This window comes from Lampetra planeri, chromosome 8 (genome assembly GCF_965212315.1).
Source record: "Lampetra planeri chromosome 8, kcLamPlan1.2.h2, whole genome shotgun sequence".
Lineage (NCBI taxonomy): Eukaryota > Metazoa > Chordata > Hyperoartia > Petromyzontiformes > Petromyzontidae > Lampetra > Lampetra planeri.
Genome location: NC_136114.1, coordinates 9,561,057 through 9,582,634, shown reverse-complemented (window position 1 = coordinate 9,582,634; position 21,578 = coordinate 9,561,057). Strand labels below are relative to the sequence as shown.

Genomic DNA, 21,578 nt, shown 5'->3' with positions numbered 1-21,578 from the left:
CATGTCCTTTGGATTGCACCCGTTGGGTTGCACTCCCTCGTCTCGAAGGCCACTCTCCTATCTTACAGTTACATGCTAATTTCTCACATTAACATCACTAGCCCCGGCCACTTCTTTATGACCCTTGGGCTACACCACTTTCAAACCTTTTAAAACAGTCTGCCTCAGCAGCAGACCATGCTTTCCCACCTTATGATGGACGCTTGTGTTGCGCCCGAAACGTCGTGATTTATTTTTATTTTATACCTACGTGACTTTACCGAAAGAACCAAAGAGTATGCTACAGTTTGTCTGGCATATACGAATCTTGAACATACTTTCAACGATATACCAAGCTCCCTCGCCTGGTATGCAGGAGGTCGTGGGTTTGACCCTGACCCTGACACTTGCTGCATATTTGGTTTTTGCATGTTCTCCCCGTGGTAGTGTTGATTTTTCTCTGCTCCTCCGGTTTTTCCCCTCCACATTGAGAAACACGCTTAAGAGTATTTGGCTGCTATACATTTCCACATGATAAGCCACTTCGTTGAGCTATAATCTGTGGCCAGAACACTTTGAAAAAGAGCTACATCGCTTAGTGGACCTTACCTGATTAGTTTGTCAGTTTCGGTCAGATTGCAAGCCATTACTAAACGGGAACAACCCATTCACCCTCGTGCATTTAACAACAGCATCAAGCGGCAGGCACCTGGTCCTGCTTATGCGTTAGAGGCAGGGCTTCCTGATGGCACGTCAGCTGCGATATATTAGCCTCGCAAACGACGCTCGGGCAGATTGGGTTTTAATTTATGGCCCCTCTAGGTTATTTTGCTCCTGCTAATTCACTGCGATCTTCGCACAACGAGGACAGAACGCGTCGCTGTCTAGCTCTTAAGTCTGCTGTGCTGCTTCGCCTACTTTAGCCGACTGCACGTGAGTACATTCATTGGTGTCGCCTTAGAATCGCTTTTGAATAACACGTTCTAAAGAACTACCATTGTGGTTTAATTCGGTGTTGCATGTGTTTAATAACACCATTTAAAAAAAACAATTCGTCTGTTCAAGTATAGTTTTGGCTGAAGAGTAATGCCACCGCAATCTATTATATCCTCCGATAGTATTAATGCGCTGCAAATATAACGAAGTATAGCTGAATAGTATTATATGTACGTACAAATGTATTTCACGTGATGCATCCAAATTAATTATGTAATGTGAATGACGTTCACGGTCACCGTTATGTGATTCAATTTAAGCGTGAATGGTGCATTTATTATACAATCGTCATTCGTATCATGTTTAAGTATATTATCCGTGTGCTGTTATACGTGCGTATGATGGACGTTTCGTCCCTGTGTCAATCCACTGCTGGATGACAGCCTTCCTTGTTTGACCATACTTCACCACACTTGTCAGTGCGAGCCCAGAACCAGGTCAGATATCACTCGCTTCCTCTGTGAGCTGCGGAGTCGAGCTCGAGTCTCTGAGTTTCATCGCGCAGTGCGCTAACCAATGCGCCACCGCTCAAACTCACGTGCAAGGCAGTTCGTTATTGCAATACCGTACGTGCATATACCGTGATTTTTGTGATGTACGCACATCGTGAATTTTAAGGGAGGTTCATCCAGGATTTTGTTTCATATGTAACTCATTACTGCAATGTTCTTCTTCTTGGTGTATGCCGTGTTTGATAAAATTGTCTCGACCAAAGGTTGTACTTCATTTTTATGCCAGATATCAACTAGATCTTCGATGTTTGATCACATTTCTCCAGGTTGTGTCGTGTTAACTCCAAGTTTTTGTGTTGTATTTCAAGGTTCTGTTTTTAATTCGTAGTACTCTTGATGGTTTACTTGTAATAGCACTCTTGATGGGTTTTTTGTAATTTCATTCTCTCTGTCAAAATGCAGGAATATTAAACCTAAATGGCCTAAACATACACTTTATATTCCCGCAAAATGTACATATTTCGCAAAGTACATTAAGCGTGATGTAACATTTTAATGATACCGCCCTCAGTAAGATATGTAAAATCGGTGCCCATTATTATAAAATGCCTGAGGATTTAATTAAAAAAATTAATGCATTGAGTGCATACTGGCACATCTCACTTAAGAAACAATGCGATTTTTTAATTTTGATTTAAAGCTTTCGTGACTGCAGGGATTCATATTCTTGGTTCTTTCGGTAAAGTCACGTAGAAGGGAAATAATAAAATAATATAAATATGAAACAATAAAAATTCTCACGACGTTTCGACTGCAACACAAGCAATCATCACCTGATGATGATTGCTCACCTGACGATGATTGCTTGTGTTGCAGTCGAAACGTGATAATTTGTATTGTTTTATATTTATATTATTTTATTATTTGTTTTATATGTATATTATTTTATTATTACCCTTCTACGTGACTTTACCGAAAGAACCAAGAATATAAACAATGCGATGTTTAATTTATGCAGAGTTCCTTTGTTCCTTCTCATTGCTGGATGAAGGTTTCCCCACACAGTGTCGGTTAGGAGGGTTGTTTGACTATACTTCACTATGCTGGTCAGTTCAGGTTGGTGAAGTGGGGTCAAGCATTCAGGACCGGTGGAGATGTCACTCGCTACTGATGCTAGCCGTGGCTGGGAGTCAAACTCAGGTTGCCGTGTTCATGGCACGCAGTGAGCCGGGAAAAAAAACACCGCTGGCCACATTGCAATGGTGTATCATGCAGAAAGGGTTCTTGGCTCAATGCACACCGTTATAAATGTTCAGCTCTCACGGGGGGAGCTGAGCTTTTGTTCACTCCTGATGATGTTGGATGCAATTTCCAGCGAAAGAGACAAAATAAAAACATTATTGCTTGCTTTTCAACATTCCGGTTTGCTGTAAAAAATCAATTGGCACGTTTGCCCACGTGATAGAACTTGATTGAATTGGCTCTGTCGGGTGGTGGAGGGTAATAGTTAGAAACAATGACGTATATACATGACCTCTCCCAAAATCTAATCTCATGTATATTTATAGAGTGCTTTCACTGGAGACGCTTGACATAGCTTACACAACGGTGACAGAATGGTCGATGGCAGGGATATCCAAGGATTGATGAATGAGTGACGGCGATGGAGGGTACTTGGGGATCACAAAAGGGTAGGGGAGGGACGGGAAGGAGTGGAGGGGCAAGGGGAAGGAAGAGGAATAGAATGGGAAATCGAGAAGAGTTCGATTCATAGCCATGGCTAACATCAGTGGTGCTATCTTAACCCGTCCTGGGACAATCCTTCAGCCACCTGCATGGACCAGCGTGGTGAACTTTGGGCTAACAACAACCCATGACTGGCACGGTGTGGTGAGGCCTTAGTTCAGCATTGTGGATTTACAAAGGGAATGACAATTATTTTTCATCACATCCTCACACCCAAGACCCATTAGTAATATCCTGGCACTACAAGGCTTTAAACAGCTGCTGCCAATAAACACATTCCTGCGGAGGGAGCTGGTAGGAACGTTGGGTTGCTCGGTCAATGGCCAGGGTCAACGGCGGCGTGGTGTATTCCGCAAATATGCCCGACTGTGAGGGTGGGCACAAGCCGGCGTGAGTAGGTTAAACGTTGAGTTTTACAAGGGCACCACGGGGTGACCAGCCCCTCCCTCCCCACCCAGCCCCACCCTCCCCACCCAGCCCCTCCCCACCCTCTCCATCCAGCCCCTCCCCACCCTCCCCTCCCCACCCAGCCCCTCCCTGCACGACGGGCACAATAATCCCCTGTGGGCTGGTGTAACCAGGAGGTTCCTACCAGTATAATATATATTAATTATATACTAAACACTGTCCAAAACCAATGGCTGGTTTGCATTGGTTGTACATCATTCACGGAAGTCCAATTTAAAGGGGAAACAAGTGCTTGGACAATTTGAATGTAAATGCTTTTGATGGATGCTTCTACCTCGTCTGTTTTATTGATTAAGTGTTCGTATTCCCTTTGTGCAATGTTCGTATTGAACAAAACATCCAATTTATGGGTTCACTGTGTGACTATTTGACATTTTTAGTGTTTTTGTAAATCTTGTAATTCATTTTTATATACCGACTTTGCGCTGGTTTGCTTTTATCACCCAGGTCTCCTTTTGACACAATCAGAGATTTGGTGTCTTAATGGGCTCTGGCAAAAAATAACATCATTCCATCTACAGTACTGGATGTGCTTAAGGTGTCTTATGTACCGATGCACTACGTGTGTATATTAATGCCTTTGAGTCATGGCGAGTGGTTGAGTTCATACACTTTGTGTTGCAGCTGCCTTCATTAATTGTCTTTGCACAATAAGGAAAATTACTCGATGAGACTGGGATGTGGGCTTCAGTTAGACCCAATATAAAATTCATACATTTTAAATTGGGTCTAAAATCAAGATGTTTTTGTAAACTGGGTATTGCACAGTTTGTATTTATCAGCTAGCTATGTGTGTATTACATCACCAAGAAAAAACTCTTGTAATTGTACAAAACTCTAAATGCTTTTAAATTCACCAATTAATAGAAGACCAGGAAAAAGTCTAAATTCTTATAACATTCTCGTTTAAAAAAATATTTTGCAGATGTTACAATTGAAATGAAAGTTAAAAAAAAAACTATAGATGTATCAGTTGAACATTGTATGAGATGGAAATCGTTATGCTTAAACATATTCTGCAGATGTTACAATTGAAATCAAAGTAAACACCTATAGAGTTATCTGTTGAACACAGTATGAGATGGAAATCATTATGCTGATAAAATGTGTGTTGTTTAGGAATGGTTGCAGTAATCTCAAACATGCTCTCTTCTACATAAGTAATTTTATGACGCCGCCAAAAAATATGAAAACTATTCCCTTGGTACAGTTCGGTAATGCGTGGCTTGTGCACTCGCTTTTTTATTACTACCAGAGATCAATTTATATGTAAATGTGACAGTTATAAAGAGAGCTGTATTTCATTGTAATGAAAAAACAGATACTATATATTGTAAAGAAGACTCGGTTTTTTTTATTGCTTATCGTTTAATTTTTGCGTTGGTGTCACAATGACCTCGGGTGTGTTATGATGCTGTTGAATAATTAAAACGTTCTCCTACTGCTATTATATGATGCAGTGGTAATTAATTGGGCAGTTTGACAACACATTTTTATAGATCTTTGAGTTAAGAATTAATATATTGAAATGCTAACGTTATTTTTGTGGCCCAAATGCCAAATTTGTAATGCATGTAAAACTTAAAAGCACATACGGTAAACAACATATAATACAGTAAGCATATTGATATTTAAAAAATGTAATCAAGTTCCTTGGAAGCCATGTTAAGCATTCCTATAGGCAATGTGAGAATTCTTCGATGAATGTTGCTCATTATTATTTGATGCTATTTGGCAAAATGTGACTCATAAACACCATCGGGGAAGTTAGTCATGACCTTGAGAAAGATACGCTTGAACAGAACTCTAGGTTTTCACAGTTGTGGCGTATAACTCTCCAACGTATTTTTGGGTTGCATCGCATGTTGTTCTGCATGATGTCCGACGTGAAACAAAACTACCCAGTTCCAGCATAGGACAGCATGCCGAGCACACAGGACAACCAGAAAACACATCGGAGAGCTGTATAGCGCAACTGTGATAACCTACGCAGTCGTATTCTAGCAAATATTTTCACACGGCCATGAATAACTTCAATTATCGTTTGTAAGTCGCGTCTTCAGAGGTAAAAAATCAAATATCAGCACCTCCGATGAGCACGGTTGGCTACGTACGGTACGAAAGAAGTTCACCATACACACATACTAATATTTTGACACTAGCTATTGTAATTGTTCTAAGTAAGAAAATGGGACCAACACTTCCAAAAGATTTTCTGGAAGTTGTAAAGCCGATAAAGCTGTGCGGAGAATAACAACTATCTCTCCCTCGCCGTCTGTTGCCCACTCTGTGCTCCGTGCATCCCACAACCACCCCTTGTGTACCCTCCACGTTCATGCCACCCTCCACCAATGTTGTGGTTTCACCCTTCAACACACCGGTGGGCTAAAGCAGTGAACTATTTGTCTTTTGTCAACGTGACACTTTTTTGCTGATTAGCCGTGTCGGGTGGTGGAGGGTTACGACACATTTATAAATAACGCGATCTAAACCCAAAAACGTTGATTATGAATAATATTGGTCGCGAAAGCCTACCGTGTTAAACTCCACCATCTTGTGGATTGACTGACCCTGGGACCTGTGTGGGCAGATTCCTCCTGGGGCACGATGTCGCAATGGGGAGGAGGCGCTCACTGCGGTACGTGTGGCAAGGTGGTGTTCCACGCGGAGGAGGTGCAGTGCGATGGGCGCAGCTACCACCGCCCCTGCTTCCAGTGCTGTGAGTAGCAACGCCTGAGCCACCCACGGTGAAAATTAGCGGCACCACTGCTCAATATCAGCTGGAGCAGTCCGGAACTCTGGTCCGGGAATTATTTTGGCATGCCACATCCTTTACTCCTTGTTTCCTCCTCATTGTACCCTATAATCCTAGGATTCTGGTCATAGGTGTATTGGAATATAGGGTACAATAAATGTAGGCATACTATGCATAGGCATACCTCGTACTCTAGTGGTAGTCCCTTACGCCGATAATGCTTACTCCAAGCCAGCCTAAGCAGGGTTCTGGAAAATATCGAGTGAGAAATTAGGCCCTCAGTGGCACGCCAGAAGACATTTTGACATGCCCATCATATAAATGTAAACATGTATTGATTATTAGTGCATGACTGCAGCCTCCCTTTAAAGAGGGGGTCATCTTCAGCATCAATCTGCATCCGCAACTCCACATGCTGGCAGCTGTACTGCCTGGTGAATGTGGTCCTGTCCATTGATGGCGGCTTGCATTCTGCAGGGTGACTTTGTAAACGTTGAGATGCCAAGGTGGTATCAGATTGATGATTCTTCTTGGTTTTTTCGGTAAAGTCACGTAGAAGGGAAATAATAAAATAATAAAAATAAAACATAATAAAATACAATTCTCACGACGTTTCGGCCACAACGCAAGCAGCCGTTCTCAGGTGAAGAACAGGTTTGTCGGAAAGACAGCGTCTGAATCATTCAGAAGAAGATGAATCCCTGCAGTCACGAAAGCTTTAAATCGAAATTTGATTGATGACTAATAAGTATAGTACAGACATGGTTACCTTAAGGCTTAAGTACAACATATATACATTTAAAAACATCGATTCTTACACACGTGATCCAATGTATAACTGGCGTAACAATTAATATTTAACGATACATCGTGTCATTTAACCTGTCTACCAATTAGCATGAGATTTTGCAAATGTTAACATTCTGAAAACTGGTGTGAATTGTAATCCAGTTCATTTAACCAATGGGGTTTTCGGGTTGTGCCGCGTGTTTTTTTGGCACGATGCCCGACATTTCGCTCCACGTGCTCGAACCTTCAGGAACAATTCATTTCTTGGGAGCACTACATCAGACGTAATGTCAAATAACGCACAGAGCAACCGTAATACACACGGGACTGCACAAGATATGCAGTAATTGAGACATATACACACTAAATCTTTACTCATCTTAGAGGGCTCTAGTTAGCTACGAAGCTTATATTCCTGGTTCTTTCGAAAAATAAAAAATGCAATTAAACATACATAAATAAAAGTAAAAAACCCACGACGTTTCGATCGCAACACAAGCAGTCTTCATCATAATGCGGTTTTCATCATGATGAAGACCCCTTTTGTTGCGATTGAAACGTCGTGGGTTTTCTGCTTTTATTTTTTTTACTGATTATTAGTATTTTTTATTTGTTATTTTAATTTTATTTCAATATTTTTCTTTTCTATCTACGTGACTTTACCGAAAGAACCAAGAATATTAATTCCTGCAGTCACGAAAACTTTAAAAGCTACGAAGCTCGGTTTTGCAGATGCCCAGTAGGGGCAGGTCAGCAAGTCACGTCAACAAAAATACAATAAAGGATGCAAGAGTAATATAAGAATAGGTTGTATCCTTTCTGGCAACCACTTTTTGAGGTTTGGCTCTAAAGAAAGCTGTCTCTGGTGTGGACCAATGAGTTTCAAAGACAATTCATACACTACCAGAGCATGTTTTTTGTTTGCATGTTCACCACAAGTATCTGTGGTAAATGCAAACATGATTCCTTGCAAAAAGGTTTAATTTTGGTTTTTTAACATCTTAACACCTGTTTATTCGCCAGAAAGGGTAAAACCTATTCTTATACTTTGATACTGGAAATGGAGGTCCCATGATACAAGAGTCATCTCGAGAAGAATTTAAGTAGTTCGCTAAAACGTGAATAATTAAATACATATCAATAAAGCATGGACATACAAATTGCAGTAGTAAATAAATTCCTGCACATTTGTCAAGACCAAGGGTCAGCGACCTGCGGCTCCGGAACCGCATGCGGCTCTTTAAGGACCACTTCTTGACGTTATATATGAAGGACAACCGTCTCGTTTTCACATTCATTGCGGCTCTTGAAATATTGAGGGTTTTTTTTTACTGAATTCTAGAAAAATGGATCTTCTTGTTATTTTGGTTGTCAAGACCAAATGTAAGTTTGGGCAAGGCAGCAAAACGACAACAATAGACCATGACCACACGAAACTGGAGGGCCACACATACACAGCAGACCCTGGAAAGAGGGTGCCCTGCAGCCTGATGTCAAGGGGTGGTGGGTTGGTAACTCTCATAGCATGTGAATCTCGACGTCTGTGAAAAAGAGCTCATCGAATTCTTCCAGTGCAAATACATATTCTGAATCATTGATCCTGCGTGCCCTGGCAGTGGTGTGTCACAAAGCCCTGGAGACATCAACGGTGACTGTGCACGGCGATGAGATCTACTGCCAGCCCTGCTACTCTCGCAAGTATGGCCCCAAGGGATACGGCTTTGGCCAGGGCGCTGGTGCCCTCAGCATGGATGGCGGTGGCGTCATGGCACATAGGTACGACCCCCTCCTCCATCACCTCCTCACTGTCCTGCTCAAAAACATTGCCCTAGATATACCCATTTGAAAAATCCTCCTTTTAAGAAACTTGGGGCAAGTGCTGTTCGCGTTTTGAATGCTCAACACCAACGCATTTGTCTCCCCCGGTGTGGTAGTTTTCACACTGCGTCAGGTACTCATTTAAGGCTGAGTCGACCTGGGGGAGGCCCAGGACCGATTCAAATATTGGCCTCTGTTATTGGTTATGAGCGGGAATCTAAATGAGTTGCTGGAATTGTAGAGCAGTGCGCTAACCACTGTCCCACCGTACCCATGCCGCTAGAAATACATACTTATTGAGTGGTTATGACATTAAAACTGCTCAATAAATATATAGTATCCTTTATTAAACCAGGAGATGAAAGCAGACCCATTAAGACACAATAAACATATGTAAGAATAATAAATCGCATCTTTATTGTGACATTTTGCAAACTATTCAGCGAATGTGCACTTGCAATGCTTTGTGTACATTTTAAAAGGAAAATTTCATTTCACGATGGTAATACGCTATAATGGGATGCCTGATGAAACAGTAAATGGTTACATCTCAGCTGTGCATCCTTTATAAAATTGCTTAAAAGAAATGTGTGTGTAGGTTGAACCTTTGTAAACATTACGACTAAAAAAATTAATCATTTCCTGCCACAATTACATTTAGTGGAATCTCTCAGTGTAATAATGTCGCTACGGTGTATGCCCTCAAATAATAATAAAATGCCCTTCACACAGGAAAGCCTTCCTGAATCTTTAAGCTTGTTTTCTGAGGAATTGAATACATGTCAAACAAGCATTCATTTGAATAATAGGTGGTTGGTGTGTGTTAAAAAATCCTTGAGCTGATTTTGACTTTAATTAGTAATTTAATGCCAACTTCTATATCCTTTATACCAAATTTAATGTAAAAAATGTTTGACCCCTTTATTCACTATTTTAAACAAAGTGCATGCACAGCCACTGACACGCGGAGCAGTAAAGCCAACATTTTCCAATTATTTACACAAGCAACAGAATGCGATTTCGGTATGCTGCTGTTTGGCGTTCATCCAATTAACGCAAGTAATCTCAAATTCTCCTGAGCTCGGCAATACAGGAGGGAGAGAGAGAGAGAGAGCGAAAGCGCAGCCTCCCTCTCGCGTGGCCTAATTGTGCGCGCTGTGGCACGGCGACTGATGGCATCAGCAGCAGCAGCAGTAACAGGGCCAAGCGCCAGGGAGGAGCGTCCGTGAATAAGCTGGCCCAGCGGTTTGGCGGGGCGGCAGACGCCTGCTCCCGATGCACAAAGGCCGTCTACGCCGCAGAGAAAATCGTGGGCGCCGGAAAGGTGGGCCCTGCCTGATTAAAAATTTTCCACTTAATTTATTTGTATTTTTCCCCAGGTCCCGTAAATGTATATGGAGTGGTCTTGCCAATGATGTATGTTAATCCAGAAGCATTTGTTTAACAGGTCTGACTGCTGATGAGACCCAGAACATTGAAACCGGGTTGAGAGGTGGTTTTATCTAAAGAAATGCAGCTTAATGTTGGTCCGGAAAGCCAATATATTTTTGGAATGATTATTTTCGTCGCTTATATGTGGAGACATAGAACAGTACAGTCAACTCTATATTTATCCATAGCTGGATTGTTCGAATGGCAAATTAACCATAAATAACGCGATCTAACCCAAAAACGTTGATTATGAATAGATTAACCATACTTGCAAAAACAACAAAAAGTTATAATTGTACGCGCACACTGGATTAATTATTTTGTGGATCCTCTCTTCCGACTGAGGGCACATATGGCCACAAACTAGTCGGCAGGTAAACGGAATACTTTAAGAAATAATTATAGCACATACCACCACATTCTATATCTTCACCCCCATCCATAGGTAACAAACACAAAATATTTCCTTCGGTATAATATTTATGTTGTGAATCTCGCTTATCTGCTCGACCCGTCTCCCCATTAACCCCGGATAATTAAAAGTTGACTATGCACTTCGATCAGCAATGATGTGTGAATGAGTGCGTGCCAATGCATTGTTTCTGCTTCCACGTGCACACACTATTCCCCCCCCATGCATTGTTTCTGCTTCCACGTGCACACACTATATGTTTTCCCCCCATGCATCGTTTCTGCTTCCACGTGCACACACTATATGTTTTCCCCCCATGCATCGTTTCTGCTTCCGCGTGCACACACTATATGTTTTCCCCCCATGCATCGTTTCTGCTTCCACGTGCACACACTATATGTTTTCCCCCCATGCATCGTTTCTGCTTCCACGTGCACACACTATTCCCCTCCCCCCCCCTCCCCCATGCATTGTTTCCCCAGCCTTGGCACAAGAGCTGCTTCCGCTGTGCCAAATGTGGCAAGGGCCTGGAATCTACCACTGTCACTGACCGTGATGGAGAGCTCTATTGTAAAGGTACAATTATTGCACCAGAATTTTGATGCGCAGCATATAATTACAATACGGTGAACGGTTTCTCGGTGGATCTCCAAGGTAACTCCAATGTTAATACGAGCTTTCTCGAGCATTCAAATTGAACACTATTTATCGTAGAATTGCCTTATTTTGGCTCTATGTGCATTATTGCATTTTTGTGTGTATGTGTAAATATGCTGTGTATGTGCAGGGGAGGAGTAAGTGACACAGCGGTTAGTACACATATGCTTTTAACCTGTAAACATGAGTTCAAGTCCCAGCTGCAGAAGTGGCGAGTGATATTTGAACTGGTTTTTCCTGGCCTCCCCTTCACAAAGCATCACAAACCATTGCCACGTCTGACATGACATGGACAGGACTTCATCCAGCAGTTGATTGACACCTCATGTTGTCTATGTGCATATGCCACAGTGCCTTCATAGGTGCTCGCTAACAGTACTTGCTCCAAAAGTCTGTCAAGGCTGTCAGAGGGATATTTGATGCTGGCCCTCTGCGGGAGGGTGCAGTAGTGTAGCGGCAAGCACTGCGCTGCCAACACCAGTAACGATTATCAGAACCGGTCCTGGGCCTCCCCTAGGTCAACTCAGCCTAAAATAAGTACCTGGTGCAGTGCGTAAACATCACCACTGGGGAGACGAAGGCGGCCGGGCATGGTTGCTGGCCACCTAACCCCCTCGTGTGCCATTCCCGCCTTCTTCACAGGTGCTACTCGCTAACAGCACTTGCCCCAACAGTCTGTACAGGCTACACGGGGGACCTTTGGTACTGGTCCATTGTGGGCCCTAAGCAGACATTGTTTTTGGAGGTGCCCCCTTTTTTGATTTATCAACTTAAAGTTATCTGACCTAAGAGATACAGACAAGAGACACTGTATATACTGTATGTATTGAGATTAGAGAAGGGAGATACAAACAAGAGAGATTAATTAGCTTTCTGATTCTGGGGACCCTTCAGCTGTTTGGGACCCTAAGCGCTTGCTGAGTTTGTTTATGCCGAGCACCACCACTGCTCATATGGCTAGCATTGATGAAATTAAATTATGTATCAAAACAAAGACAAAGATCACCCGTATAGCCTCAACAGGCTGTTGGGGCAAGTGCTGTTAGCGAGCACCTATGAAGGCAGGCACGGCACACGAGGGGGTGGGTGGCCAGCAACACGCCCGGCCGCCTTTGTCTTCCTACTTGCAATGTTTTTACACACCGCACAAGGTACTCATTTGAGGCTGAGTCGACCTAGGGGAGGCCCAAGACCAGTTCAGATAATGGTCACCGGTGTTGGCCGTGAGCGGGAATGGAACTCAGATCGCCGGGTTCATAGCGCAGCACGCAAAGCGTTGCACCACCGCTCCCCACCACATACACACACACTCAAAGTAACGTACTCGCGTTTATTTTTCAGGCTGCTATGCAAAATACTTTGGACCCAAAGGCGTTGGGTTTGGCCAAGGCGCTGGAGCACTGGCGCACACCCAATGAGCCATAAGGTGACCACCGTGAACAGAACGTGCACATTGAGATCCGTCAGAAAAGCCGAGCAGGCATGTTTAATACAATGTGTAAGATTGATGTCCCCAAAATACTTATATCTATAATCAAATTGTGAAAGGAGTCTAAAGGATCCATTGAAAGTTCCTGTGTATTTTTGGCAATAACAAAATGACGTTATTTGCTGTGTGTGTGGAATTGGGACGTTTACAATTTAACGTTTTGACATTAGCAGTAATACTGTGTACATTTTAGAATCGTCAGTCCTTTAATTGTAGAGGCAAGCCCCGCAGATTACATGGTAGAATAATTGTATTTCTTCTTACTACACGAGCATAGGGTGAGAATACTTTGTGGTATAAAACCTGTGGTCTCTGCCAGCAACTCATATAATACGAGCACGTTTGCCACGGTGTAATGGTTATCAAACTGGACTTGCAATCCAGGGGTTGGTAGTTCAATCCCCAAGCATAGCAGTTGGAACAACCGGCATGTTTCTTAAATTCACTCCACCTCCTCCCATGCCTCTGTCCACCGGGCAGTATAAACGGGTGAAACAAACTTAGTCGATTGGCCGGTCGAGTATAAAGTGAAGGTGTTCCCACCTCTTTGTAAACATGTGGCCAATGTGGAAGAGGGGCCAAAAACCCTCTTAGAGGGGCTCTCTAGAGCTCCCTCTAGAGTCTAGTCCATGGATGGATGCCCTTCTGCCAGCAGTGGCATGGGCAATACATTGCAACACACACTGATAGCCACATTTTTTTCCCCCACATGTTCTGAAATAACGTTTGGCCATGACTGGCCAATGTACATTAGAGTACATTTTCATTGGGTTTACCGACATCAGTGACAGAGGTTTTATGGTTACTCTTTGGCCCTGTTATATTACCATTATTCAGTGTAAGATAACTGACACATGTTGCCTGCGATAGGCAGCTCATTTGCGAAAGAAAAAAAAGAGCGTATCCCTTCTGGATCTTACAGCTCTGCTCAAAGCCCAGTTTTGCAAAAAAATCCAGGACTGCATTTCCTCACTGCCACATGTCTCTTTGAAGGAAGTGTCGACAATGTGCAAACATTCACGCTCCTAACTGCTCGCATTTGCACATCACACAAAGGGTGACGGTTTCCAAACAGCCACTAATGTGTGAGACGTTACCACTGCGTCCATATGTCCAACCTATGCACAAGAAGTTGGGGGTGAGTTGTCAGAAGAGGTCGGGAAGGCATGGGTCAGTGACGTGTGTGCTTTTATTTTTATGCGCCGTCTTTTTTTTAAACATATATTGCTTACGTTGTAACGACATTCTCTTACGTGGACATTTTTTGCTGTTTGCCATCCAACGACTCCGCCAATCGCATTTCTTACCACCAACTAAACTCACTTAGTACCTGCTACACCTATCACCTGATTCATCATCGCTCAACTCCTCCAGCACTCGGCTCCGTCATCACCCAATTTACCAATCACCTGGTTCCCCAATCACCCAGTTCCTCCACTCACACACATTCATATCATGGCTACCTTGTTTGTATCTCTATATTCCTCAAGAACTCAGCTCCTAGATTAATTTCTGCAGAAACGGTTTAGAACCTTATTCTTGGTTCTTTCGGTAGAAGGGAAATAATAAATAATAATAAAATAATATAAATATATGACAATTAAAAATTCTCACGACGTTTCGACTGCAACACAAGCAATCACCTTCTACGTGACTTCACCGAAAGAACCAAGAATATGAATCCCTGCAGTCACGAAAGCTTTAAATCAAAATTTTAGAACCTACCACCCCCGTCCCTGTCGTTCAATGCTGTGCATCAGTTAAACAAGTTATACTAAATTTGTGTTAAAGGTTGTACAAACTATGCTGTGCTCTGGAGACCACAATTGTTCGTTCAAACGTGTACTGTACTGGTGTTATTGTTGTTACTTAACAATAAAAATTGTGAACTCGGAGCACGCTCTGTGTGTTTTACAACATTCGAGCATCACGTGAGACGAGAATTAACTCCACACACGGCATGGACAATGACCCCTGATCATCACAATAAGAAACCAAGTCCGATTGCCCTCCCAGGCACAGACTACAGACTACATTCTATATGGACCAGAGATGGCATCTTACATTCCCATAATAAACCGCATATAATATACATTAACCTTACACACAATGCCTGCGAGAGGATGTATATAGCCATGTCTACAGCACACCCACTAGACTCCAGACAGCACTGCAATACAAAGCAATAATGCAGCTCGCTGCACATGAGCAGTGGCACGTAAGGCCATATACTGTAACAAATAGACCATACAGCATATTGGCTGCATGTGCGTTGTTAAACTTTCACAGGTTAAAACATATTCTCACTTAAAACTATATCAGCCTTGACCTATCCACTGCTGGATGAAGGCTGCTGGGCACAATCCCATTTCTGGCACAAGAGTTTATCTCGTTGCGATATCTCCCCCATTGGCTACTATTTTATCACCAGGCTTGTCCATCAGCCATAAACCCCTTGAAGCGATGTGCCTCATCAACATTCCTCTTTGAGTCTCTCCGTTTAACTACAAACGTGCATCTCTCGTGTGTTTCTGTGAACTTTTCAGCTTTGTTCCGTATTTTTGGTAGTTTATATTGATCAATGGTAGGTAATATATATATACCGATTGAAGCGTTCTTCAGGCACAATGGTGTGTTGCTTTTCATGATCATATGCATTTGTTTTAAAACTGCTGTAACTCTCAACATTTCATCATTTTAATAGCAATCGGCCTTCAAAATGTATAGGTATATTCTGTTTCCTAGCAACGTCCAACCATCAATTAATCTAATTTTGTTCATCAAACGTGTACATGCCATTTGTTTTGCTCAAATTGAGATTTTACTCTTCACCATTTTCCTGTAGTTAATTTCCACTGGTTGTAATAGCGAGTTGTCAGCAAATGGGATGGCTAATACTTTCACCATTTATCTTTAATCCTTTATTTCTTTAATACAACTTTCAAAAAAATCATTTTTTAAATGGCACTGAATAGCTGGGATTAGAGCACATTTCTTTGAATGACTCAACTTATGATTACTTCAGAATTGTAAACTATCAACTTCACCATAAACTAAGCTGATCTGAAACCATTACCACAGAAAACACACTTTAATATACAAATTAATTAATACAAATGATTACAATATGATGTCGTGGAGTTATAAAATACCAAAAAACACTTTCTGATAAGTGCTGTCCGTTTATTTTACACCTATTGATGCAGTTTTTTTTGTTAAAGACGATGTTAAACCAGCAAGATTTCATCATCTGTATGGAAAAAAGTGTACACAATTCCTGATGTCGCACAAAAGGCCCACCCTTCAATGTAAACGTTTGTATGCCTTTACATTTCGTAAATAATTCAAAACCAAATTCCGCTTGCTTGTCTCAAGTTTGAAGATTAAGGCCCCTTACAAAACTGATAAGAGACGAGAGCTCTTCTTGATGGCAAAATCAACACGCCCTTGTCACTTCTTTTTGCGTTTACACGTAAAAAAAAATTGCTTAAAATTAAAACCCCCCAAACAAACTAGGGGTTAAATATTGTGTAATATACATTTCCAAATCATAGTAAAAGCTCGAAACAAACATTTGTCAGTTTAAAATTAAGCACACTTTTTATACAGGCCTTGACTCAGTGCATTGATGAGTGTACAGCACCGCCTAGTGGCGCCACACGCTCATAGCAGACACGTTATGGAAGACGAGGCATGTAACCATTGGTCCACTCACGATTTGATGAATTAAGAGTACCGCAATTCGGCTCAAGAATCGAATTGTATTCAACACTGCGATGATATTTAGCGCCTCTAGTGGTGCGTAAAATGCGGTGGACAAAATTTTTTTTTTCCTCGACAAATCGTTACATGCCTACAAAAATAACGTTTGAAAACACTTTCAATTGCTAAAAGTCAACTTCAAATCTATAATTTGTCTGTGTCCCTACCAGCACCAACAAAGGCCGTGTTTCTGCTATTTTTGTTTCAATGAAACATTTGGATGTACAGTATTTTAAGTTGCAAGATTGCAGAATTGTACAGATGTTTTAATGCTAATATTTAAAGCACGTGACATAAAACAGTTCTTACAGAACTTAACAAGGAGTTTATTTTACATCACTGTACCACGTACAACATGGATAGTGTTTTGTGTACAATCTAAGCAGTAGAAATATACATCAAACCTTTGAAATGCCTCTGTTTCTACAGAAATTTCAAAATATCAAGCATAAGATGCATGCTTGAATTTCTACTGAAAACCTTTAACCTTGCTTCATTATAAATGCGACTGTGTGGAGTTAAAATGTTTACATATTCCAACTCACTCAAATCAAAGTATTTTTGCATGATTAAACACAATAATTTGATATTACCGCCAACAGAACATTAATTCTTAAATCATTGGAATCAGCTAATGACCAAGTAATGCATTAATATTACAGTATTTCACTTCAAAAGCTCAAAATGGGGTCTTATAAAAATTAAGCAAAATAAATTACAAAAAACAAAGTCTTGGCGCTTGTGTTTCCATGCAGAGTGTTTATGATCCAATATAATAAACACTTTTATCCAGACAATGCGTTTAGACCTCCAGTGTCCAGTCTGTGTTTGGAGGGCTTTCTTTTAAATGTGTTGCTATGCCATTAACATCTTCACGCACTGCACAGAGAGCTGTAGTCTTGTTCTTTGACCCTTCTTAGTGGAAAGCATATCACACCATCGTGTCACTCTCTCCAATTTTGTCCACCAGCTGCAACAAAAATACAACAGAAAAGTTTTTCCTCACAAACCCCCTTGCTTGCAAAATCTTATCAGTGAAGTCAGAGGATGTAAAATGCCTGCCCTTTTCCACAATCAACGGTTTGCAATTATCAGACAATAGGCAATGGAAACACTTTATCAGGACTGTAATCCCTTGGCTGCACAAAGTTTCCACACATGAGATGAGTTCCCCAATGTTTCTAGGTGACATACAAGTTCAAAAGCACACTATCACAGACAACAGGAGTTCTATATTAAAATTGAGTGTATTATAAATGCAGACATTTAACATTATTATTGCACCTAATTGCAGTAAGCATGGCAAATAAAAATTACAATTCATGCAGAAACAAAAAAATGTATTGCACAGATTTGGACCAATACTGTTAAATGAAAAAGCATTACTGTGCATTGCCATATGATCAGTGTCCGTAGCACTGGTTTCAGCCAATACAGTACAGCACATGTGGAATTTGCTAGCACAAGTTCAAAGATCATAACGTAGATATTTGAATTCGTTCTATATTTAATCATAATTAAGCAACCGGTATATTCTTTATTTACAGAATCTTACAGAACATTTAAATAATTTTAAATATGGGATATTCTCAAATGTGGTTGTGTTGAACATTTTCAACGTACAAGAGATAACATACCTTTACAACTTCCATGCATTTACTTTAACAGAAGAAACATAACATTAAATTCAAGTTCCATCACTTCATTCGTAAAGCAATGTTGTTTAATAGTAAACGCTGGAAAATTCCTCATCGATTACAACTCAAAGCCAAGAATTCTTTCTTTCCTATAAAAAAGCAGCACAATATTAGATTGGGTTCCAACTTACCGAACTTAATCCAGGTAAATTCAATATGGACCCCAAAACTGGAATTCGCCTGATAAATCCAATCACGATTGGGAAAAATCCTCTGCAAATTAAAAAGAAAACCAACACATGCAAGTGAGAATATATCACCAATCAGACACGACTGTGAACATTCCATTGGATAATATTAAACCAGAGAAAGAAATTACATAACGCTCACCCAGAGGGTGTATGTTGAACTTCTTTCACACCATACATAGCCAACCGCATGCCTGACAACCCCTTATCAGTGCCTACCTTATAACAGACCAATTCAGACTTTATGGTTCCCCCGTGCCCTTATAAATCTCAACGTTCATCCGACAAAGCCTGTATTGAAACGGCCGTACGCCGTATGGAACTAACCATGATATTTCCCTGCATAAGAATACGGGTAAACCGTATGGGTTGACAGGTATGCAACCGTGTTCATCAGAGGTGCGATATCATTAATAAACCACAACTGATCTAAATGCTGGCCCGAGCACTGAAACTCCAGCACATTCATTCTTACCGGAATAGAAGGAAGAAGCCATATATTTCCAGCACCATACCGATCATCGGCCACCCCACAAGCACGATCAGAATCCCACCAAAGAAGAACGCTGCAGCCCGCAACTTATGCTTCTGGAAGAAGAACCGGAAAGTCCTCTCCAGGCCAATGACAAAAGCCAGGCCGGCCAGAAACAAAATCTGCAGAACAATTACACGGAAGAAAAGACACATTTGTAATCCACGACTTAAACAAGTTCGGAAAATAACAAGCAATGGTGCTGGAACGCAGTACGTGGAATAATATACATTGCATTATCAATTTAATACAGCATTAAGTAATTTTGTAACGCATGGCTGGACTTACATTTCCGATGGCCAGAAGTGCTTTGTCAAAGAACAGCATCATCCCGAAGAAGAGGAAAAACACCCCAAATCCAGTTAACCCCATCCCAATCTCTGCAAAAAAAGACAAAGTTTTACATTTGGTTGAGTTTTCTTGGCATAAAAAATGTAGATAAAATATACTTTCTGGTATGTCGTGTAGTCACTGCAATTCATACCATTAATACCATGCATTATTTTGCACGCCTTCAAAATGTCAGGCGTGTAAAAGTAATGTGATATATGAATGGTATGAACTGCAGTGAATACACTTATATCACATTTAGGTTTCTGAAATATTGAAACAGAAAATATCCCAATAGACATTCTCTTTAATGCTAAAATAACAGGAATATTATGACGCTTTGTGTGATGGTAAATCAGTTGCTGGGGTATCTGGAATATTCCTGAGTTGAAAGCCCAGTTAATGTAGACGTATCCCATTCATCGCCTGTTGAGGCATTCCCATATTGAGATATAAATAAATACAATCCTCAGAATATTAAAGAGATATGTTAAATAACGTTAAAGCGCATAGTTAATTCTTGCGAATCAGAATATCCTGGTTCTCCTGAATGTTCACCTGTTAATCAAGTAACTTAATTACAGTATCTTACCACTAACTCTAATACCTTGAGGCTATCGTTAATGGACTGTTAGTGGTAATAGCAAAGCAATAATTACTTGGCAGAAGCTCCTTTGTAATGTCACGGGCTAATGAAAGAGAATGGATGTCACAGATAGTAATTAAATCGCATTACTCTAGAAGTGAATGACATTAGATTGCGTCAACCCATATGCACGGATTCACAGAGCCCACAATCTGCCATCATTGTGGAATTTGACCACATGAACGTGCAATTTCCAACCGGCTCAGGGATGTAAAATAATAATAATACGGAATTTCTCAATGAAAGAACCTAATTACAGTAGACTGTTGAGGCTTAGGCGTTGCTACTCAACACTTGACAGCTTTCAGCTCTTCCTCCATCAGCTCCACGCGCTCAAGGGCTGCGTCTATGAGCTGTCGCACACAAGGTACACCTAGCCTGGCACAAGCGCCGTAGTGACTTCACAGCCACTTCGTGGCGACTGGTGGTTGTGTTGTTGGTGGCGTTTCTTGTTGTTGTTGTCATCACACACGGCCGTGGCACGCTCCGGTGAACACCCAACACAGCAAGAACATTACAACTTTAAAGTTACAGCTCGGACGCTACCACCACCAAGCACCGCGTTGACCTCCCCCCATGACGTCCGCAACACATTTCAAAGCAACTTTTAAAGGCGTGGGACATCGTCTCTATGCAGCCCCCCTGCTCGTACTGGGCGCGCACTCTGACGGGAAACTCATCCCGAGCAAAGTCTTCCGACACTGCCCCTTGACGCGCGGAGCAAACATGAGGCGCTTTGATGCATCAGTCAACCAACGTCGAGGAGGAGACTCACTCTGCGTGTCGGTCACGGAGATCATCGTGGCGGTGGTGGGACGACGAGGACGAGGAGGAAGGGAGGAGGAAGGGAGGATGACTAAGAGAAGGATGATGAGGCGTGGGGGGATCTCAGCTGTTGCTGGTGCCGCCGCCGCAGCCGCGTCGGATCATTCCACGGCCACGTAGACCGCCCGGCGCCACCAGCCAGCAAGGAGCGCTCCCATTGGTCGCACGCGCCACGTCGACCAATGGGAGGCGTCCTTACTCACAGGGAGAGAATTGAAACAAATTCACACGCACGAGCCGTCTTCCGGAATAGGAAGATGCTTCCGTTGCAAGTGAACAGGCGGTAGATATCTTCCGGAATAAGTAAGCAGCTTTCGCTGCAAGTGAACGGGCGGTAGAAGTTTTCTGGAATAGGAAGATGCTTCCGTTACAAGTGAACGGGCGGTAGAAGTCTTCCGGAATCGGAAGATGCTCCCCTTGCAAGTGTCACAGGCGGAAGGTCGCAAGTGAACAGGCGGTAGACGTCTTCCGGAATAGGAAGAGCGAAAAGATTGCAAGCAAAAGGGACGTTTCCTTTCTAGATTTGAAGTTTCCGTGACTGCAAAGGACGTTGTATTTATCTTCCGAAAGAGGAAGATTGCAAGTGAACGGACGGTAGACGTATTC

The 21,578-nt window shown here is 41.9% G+C and overlaps 2 protein-coding genes across 2 annotated transcripts; one reads left to right on the top strand and one right to left on the bottom strand.

The window, feature by feature from the left end:
• The first annotated feature begins 824 nt into the window (after positions 1-824).
• Positions 825-14,024, top strand: LOC144720301 (cysteine and glycine-rich protein 2-like). Its single transcript, XM_078596946.1, has 6 exons — positions 825-912; positions 6,232-6,360; positions 8,802-8,961; positions 10,186-10,327; positions 11,329-11,422; positions 12,845-14,024. The coding sequence occupies exons 2-6, from the start codon at positions 6,249-6,251 to the stop codon at positions 12,919-12,921; spliced, it is 585 nt and encodes a 194-aa protein (XP_078453072.1). The 5' UTR covers positions 825-912; positions 6,232-6,248; the 3' UTR covers positions 12,922-14,024.
• A 3,035-nt stretch (positions 14,025-17,059) lies between these two features.
• On the bottom strand, positions 17,060-21,117 carry GOLT1B (golgi transport 1B). The gene is made up of 5 exons (XM_078596947.1): positions 20,923-21,117; positions 19,460-19,551; positions 19,115-19,293; positions 18,583-18,664; positions 17,060-17,724 (listed from the first exon to the last, which is right to left on the bottom strand). The coding sequence occupies exons 1-5, from the start codon at positions 20,945-20,947 to the stop codon at positions 17,686-17,688; spliced, it is 417 nt and encodes a 138-aa protein (XP_078453073.1). The 5' UTR covers positions 20,948-21,117; the 3' UTR covers positions 17,060-17,685.
• Positions 21,118-21,578: the final 461 nt, after the last annotated feature.

What these genes read in the sequence shown, in the direction of transcription:
- LOC144720301 (XM_078596946.1), top strand. Translation starts at nt 6,249, where the DNA reads ATGTCGCAATGGGGAGGAGGCGCTCACTGCGGTACGTGTGGCAAGGTG. An exon ending in AAATCGTGGGCGCCGGAAAG is followed by an intron (nt 10,328 to 11,328) that starts GTGGGCCCTGCC and finishes TTGTTTCCCCAG; the next exon opens with CCTTGGCACAAGAGCTGCTT. An exon ending in TGGAGAGCTCTATTGTAAAG is followed by an intron (nt 11,423 to 12,844) that starts GTACAATTATTG and finishes TTTATTTTTCAG; the next exon opens with GCTGCTATGCAAAATACTTT.
- GOLT1B (XM_078596947.1), bottom strand. Translation starts at nt 20,947, where the DNA reads ATGATCTCCGTGACCGACACGCAGA. An exon ending in CTCCGTGACCGACACGCAGA is followed by an intron (nt 19,552 to 20,922) that starts GTGAGTCTCCTC and finishes CTTTTTTTGCAG; the next exon opens with AGATTGGGATGGGGTTAACT. An exon ending in GGCTTCTTCCTTCTATTCCG is followed by an intron (nt 18,665 to 19,114) that starts GTAAGAATGAAT and finishes TTTAATTTGCAG; the next exon opens with AGGATTTTTCCCAATCGTGA.